This window comes from Chiloscyllium plagiosum, chromosome 48 (genome assembly GCF_004010195.1).
Source record: "Chiloscyllium plagiosum isolate BGI_BamShark_2017 chromosome 48, ASM401019v2, whole genome shotgun sequence".
NCBI classification, from domain to species: domain Eukaryota; kingdom Metazoa; phylum Chordata; class Chondrichthyes; order Orectolobiformes; family Hemiscylliidae; genus Chiloscyllium; species Chiloscyllium plagiosum.
Genome location: NC_057757.1, coordinates 1,293,133 through 1,298,880, shown reverse-complemented (window position 1 = coordinate 1,298,880; position 5,748 = coordinate 1,293,133). Strand labels below are relative to the sequence as shown.

Here is a 5,748-nt window from a genome sequence, read left to right as displayed (position 1 = left end):
CAGGGTCACTGTCCCCCTCCCCCCCAGGGTCACTGTCCCCCCAGGCCCTGGTCCCCCGGGCCCTCACCGGACTCCGTGTGGTCATCGAACTGCGGGAGCCGCTTGAGCTGCGGCAGGTTGGCGTGTGGGTCATCCTGGAAGTTGTCCTTCTCCAGGGCGTCCAGCTGCCGGTTGAGGCGCCGCTGGCGGGTGGCCTGGTCCAGGACCCGCCGCTGCCCGCCCTCCGCAAACCGGCCTGGAGACAACAACAACACCGGGGTCAAACACCGACCGGGCCAGCAGCCTCCCCCATCACCGCCCAACTGCCCTTACCCACACTCTCCCGCTTCTTCTCCACCATCTCTCCCGGCGCTCTGGGCCGGGGCCGGAACCGGAAATACCCGGCGGAACCGTTATGATGCTGCGCTCCCGCCTTCTCCAACGGCGACGCCGACCACCCACCAATCAGAGACATCACCGTCTCACCAATCAGAGAAGCCCACCGACCCACCAATCAGAGACATCACCGCCTCACCAATCAGAGATGCCCACCGACCCACCAATCAGAGACATCACCCGTCTCACCAATCAGAGATGCCCACCGACCCACCAATCAGAGACATCACCGTCTCACCAATCAGAGATGCCCACTGACCCACCAATCAGAGACATCACCGTCTCACCAATCAGCGATGCCCACCGACCCACCAATCAGAGACATCACCGTCTCACCAATCAGAGATGCCCACCGACCCACCAATCAGAGACATCACCCGTCTCACCAATCAGAGATGCCTACCGACCCACCAATCAGAGACATCACCGTCTCACCAATCAGAGATGCCCACCGACCCACCAATCAGAGACATCACTGTCTCACCAGTCAGAGATGCCCACTGACCCACCAATCAGAGACATCACTGTCTCACCAATCAGAGATGCCCACTGACCCACCAATCAGAGACATCACCGTCTCACCTATCAGAGATGCCCACTGACCCACCAATCAGAGACATCCTACAACTCCACCAGACATCCCACGACTCCACCAATCAGAGCCAGTTACTGTGTCACCTATCAGAGTCTTCCCAAAATCCACCAACCAGATGCATCCCACAACTCCACCAATGAGAGACATGCTGCAACCCCACCAATCAGAGACACCCATTGACTCACTAATCAGAAAGACATCCTACAACTACATCAATGAGACTCAACCAGATCAGAGACACCAACTAATCAACCAATCAGGCACCCACTGAGCAACCAAACAAAGGCACTCCTACTGAGCCACCAATCAGATATACCCCACAACCAACCAATCAGAGACTCCCCAAGATCACCAGAGACATGCTCTGAGCAGAGAATCTTTTGCCCACTAAGCCACCAATCAGAGACACCCACTGACCCACCAAAGACACCTGCTGAGTCACCAATCAGAGATATCCTATGATCACCAATCAGACACAACCAATGACCCACCAATCAGAGACACCCACTGACCCACCAATCAGAGACATCCTGGTGATTCATTAATCAGAGATACCCTACATTCCACCAATTACAGACACCCACTAACCCATCAAACCTGCCAATCAGCATTACCCACTGACCTACCAAACAGTGTTAAAAATCACACAACACCAGGTTATAGTCCAACAGGTTCATTTGGAAGCTGTGGCTTTCTAAACACTGCTCCTTCATCAGGTGGTTGTGAAGTATTAGATCAAACTAGGGGAAGACACAGAATTTATAGCAAACATTTATAGCAAACGGTGTGATGCAGCTGAACTTATATATTGAAAAAGACCTGTATTGTTTGTAACCCTCTCATCTTTTAGAATGACCACGTTAGTTTCAGTTCATTCATATATAAATCCCAGACCTTTTTTTAAAGTTACATTCTCAAGTGAACTTTAACTGTATTGCCTGGGCTGACATGGTACCTATTGTTAAAGGTCTGGGATTTACATATGAAAGAACTGAAACCAACGTGGTCATTTTAAAAGTTGAGAGATTTAACGAATACTCCAGGTCTTTTTCAATCTATAATTTTAGCTGCATTAGACTGTAAACTTTTGCTCCAAAGGAGCAACACTCCTAAAGCTAGTGCTTCCAAATATGCCTGTTGGTTTATAACCTGGTGTTGTGTGATTTTTAACTTTGTACACACCAGTCCAATACCGGCATCTCCAAATCATGACTACCAAATGGAGAGATCCAAGTGACCCATTAATCATACATCCCATGACCCACCAATCAGAGACCCCCATTAACCCACCAATCAGAGGGGCCCTACACGCCACCAATCGGAAGCACCACACAACCCACCAGTCAGAGGTACCCCTTGCCCACCAGACACACCTCATGATCCACCAGTCAGAGACATCCACTGACTCAGCAATCAGAGACAGCCCACAATCAGATGCAGACATACCACCAGAGACACTCCACCATTCAACAATCAGAGGCACACACTAAACCACCAGAGGCTCCCTTTGACCCACCTACCAGAGATACCCACTGACCCACCTACCAGAGATACCCACTGACCCACCTACCAGAGATACCCACTGACCCACCAATCAGAGGCACCCACTGGGGCAGAAAACAATTGTTCAAAAAGGATGGGCTTCACCTGTACTGGAAAGGTCCCAATATCCTAGTGGATACATTTGCTAATTCTGTCTTGACAGACTGTAAACTATTAGACAATAGACAATAGGTGCAGGAGTAGGCCATTCTGCCCTTGGAGCCTGCACCACCATTCAATATGATCATGGCTGATCATCCTCAATCAGTATCCTGTTCATGCCTTATCTCCATAACCCTTGATTCCACTATTCTTGAGAGCTCTATCCAACTCTTTCTTAAACGAATCCAGAGACTGGGCCTTCACTGCCCTCTGGGGAAGAGCATTCCATACACCCACCACTCTCTGGGTGAAGAAGTTTCTCCTCATCTCTGTCCTAAATGGTCTATCCCGTATTTTTAAGCTGTGTCCTCTGATTCGGGACTCACCCATCAGCGGAAACATGTTTCCTGCCTCCAGAGTGTCCAATTCTTTAATAATCTTATACGTCTCAATCAGATCCCCTCTCAGTCTTCTAAACTCAAGGGTATACAAGCCCAGTTGCTCCAATCTTTCAACATAAGATAGTCCTGCCATTCCAGGAATTGACCTCGTGAACCTACGCTGCACTCCCTCAATAGCCAGAATGTCTTTCCTCAAATTTGGAGACCAGAACTGCACACAATATTCCAGGTGCAGTCTCACCAGGGCCCTGTACAGCTGCAGAAGAACCTCTTTGCTTCTATTCTCAATCCCTCTTGTTACGAAGGCCAGCATGCTATTAGCCTTCTTCACCACCTGCTGTACCTGCATGCTTACCTTCATTGACTGGTGTACAAGAACACCCAGATCTCTCTGTACTGCCCCTTTACCTAACTTGACTCCATTTAGGTAGTAATCTGCCTTCCTGTTCTTGCCACCAAAGTGGATAACCATACATTTATTAGAGAACAGCGATAGTGGAAGGATCCTAAACAGCAGTGTAAATAGAAAGTTACATGCAGGTGGTTTTGAATCTGAAAAGAATAAGTTCATTACAGCACACAGATAAGAATAACTCTGAAGAGTTAAACTGCACTTACTTCAATGTAAGAGATCTGACAGGTAAGGCTGAGGAACTCAGGGCATGTTTAGGAGGATGGGATTTGGACATCATACCTACTACCGAAACTTGGCTCGGGGATGGACAGGACTGGCAGCAAAATCTTCCAGTTTCAGAAAGGGTTCGGACTGGCAGCTTTCAGTTTTCAGAAGGGGAGGGGGAGTGGCATTTTGATTAAGGAAAACCGTGCTGCTGTAACTAGAAAAGATAATTCTTGAAAAATCATCCAGTGAAAATATATGGGTTGAAATTAGTAATAAGAAAGGGATGATCACCTTGATGGGATTGTTCCATAGAAAATAGTCAGAGGGAAATTGAGGAACATGTATGTAGAGAGATCTCAGATAAGAATAGTAAGGCTGATATAGTATGTGATTTAATTTTCCAAACATTGACTGGGATTACCATAACGTTAAGGTTTGGATGGTGAAGAATTTATTAAATGTGTTCAAGAAAAATTTTGTCATCAATATGTAAATGTTCCAACCAGAGAAAGAACAAATATTGACCTTCTTTTGGGTAATAAGACAGAGCAAGTGACTGAAGTGATATTAGGAGAACACTTTGGGTCGAGTGATCACAATTCTATTTGTTTTAAAATAGTGATGGAAAAGGTTAAGTTTTTAAATGGAGTATGGCAAATTTTAACGTTTAAAAAGTTGATTAGAGTAGGCTGTTCATAGGTAAAAATACATTGATAACTGGGAAGCTTTCAAAAGTGGAATAACAAGAGTTCAGAGTCATAATGTTCTTGTTAGAGTGAAATCTAAGGCTAGTAGGATTAAAGAACAATGGGTAAATAAAGATATTGAGGCTCTAGTCAAGGATAAAAAAAGAATCATACATTAGATACAGACAACTGGGTTCAAATGAATCTCCTGAACAGTATAAAGAGTGGAGGGGCATTCTGAAGAGGGAGATCAGAAAGGCAAAGAGAGGATTGAAACAGCCTTGGTCAATAAGATTAAGGATAATCCAAAGAGATTCTACAAGCACATTGAGAGCAAGAGAGCAACTAGAGAGAGAGTAGGGCCCCTTAAAGATCAAAGAGGTCATCTTTATGTTGAGCCTCAGGAAATGGGAGAGATATTAAATTAATATTTTGTGTCAGTTTTCATTGTGGAGAAAGGAATGGAGGCTACAGTACTAAGGAAAGTAAATTTTGATGTTTTGAAAACAGTTCACATTACAAAAGAGAAAGTGCTGAGGGTCTTCTTAAACATAATGCTGGATAAATGTCCAGGACCCGATCTAGAGTATCGCAGAATGTTGAGGCAAGTTAGGGAGGAAATTGCAGGACCTCTTGCCGATTTATTTCTATCATCTGTAACTATTGGTGAGGTGCTGGATGACCAGAGAGTAGTTAATGTTGTGCCTTTATTGAAGAAGGGATGTAAGGAGAAGTCTGGGAACTATAAACCTTTGAGTTTGATTTTGGTGGTGGGTGTGAGAGACGATTTCGGTACAAACAACTGAGATGTGCATGACCTCAGAGTCTAAGGGGAATAGAGCCATAGGGGTAGGGTAAAACATGCTTCTCTGTAATAAAAGACGAGACATCTGCTGCTACGGGTTGATAAGACCACTCACATTGACAGAGTAGAAATACAAGTCCTTGATTGATAAGACCACTCACACAGAATAGAAAAACAAGTCCTTGATTAATAGGACCACTAACTCTGACAGAGAAGAATAAGTCCTTGACTGATAAGACTACAGGGTAAGAAGAAAAAAACAACTCGGGAGACATCTGCTATCGACTTTAAGATAAGGATATAGAATGGAAAATTGCTGAACGGTTTAGAATGTGAACCTCGTGACTCTTTACAGCCACAGAGGGGAGGGACTTGTCCTGTATTTAATCAGAAGACATTGTTAGCCTCGGCGCGCTTTTCTCAGAAGAGTGCCCAACTCTGCTGACTTGCTAATAAAACTTTGTTTTCCTGAATTTGTCTAGAGCGATTATTGAGAAGCGATTTTCGTTTCTAACAGTGGGTAAGTTGTTGGAGGTGATTCTAAAAGATGGGATTTATATGCATTTGGAGAGACAACGAATGATTAGGGATAGTCAACATGGTTTTGTGTGAGGGAAGTT

General features: G+C 45.2%; 1 protein-coding gene across 1 annotated transcript in view; it reads right to left on the bottom strand.

Moving 5' to 3' along the window:
- Nucleotides 1–464, bottom strand: part of znhit1 (zinc finger, HIT-type containing 1) — a 4,858-nt gene extending 4,394 nt beyond the window's left edge. The window contains exons 1-2 of the mRNA XM_043683666.1: nt 313–464; nt 68–235 (exon numbers count right to left, since the gene is read on the bottom strand). Coding sequence (XP_043539601.1) covers nt 68–235; nt 313–454 — 310 coding nt within the window. The 5' untranslated portion in view covers nt 455–464. The remainder of the gene's footprint in view (nt 1–67; nt 236–312) is intronic.
- Nucleotides 465–5,748: the final 5,284 nt, after the last annotated feature.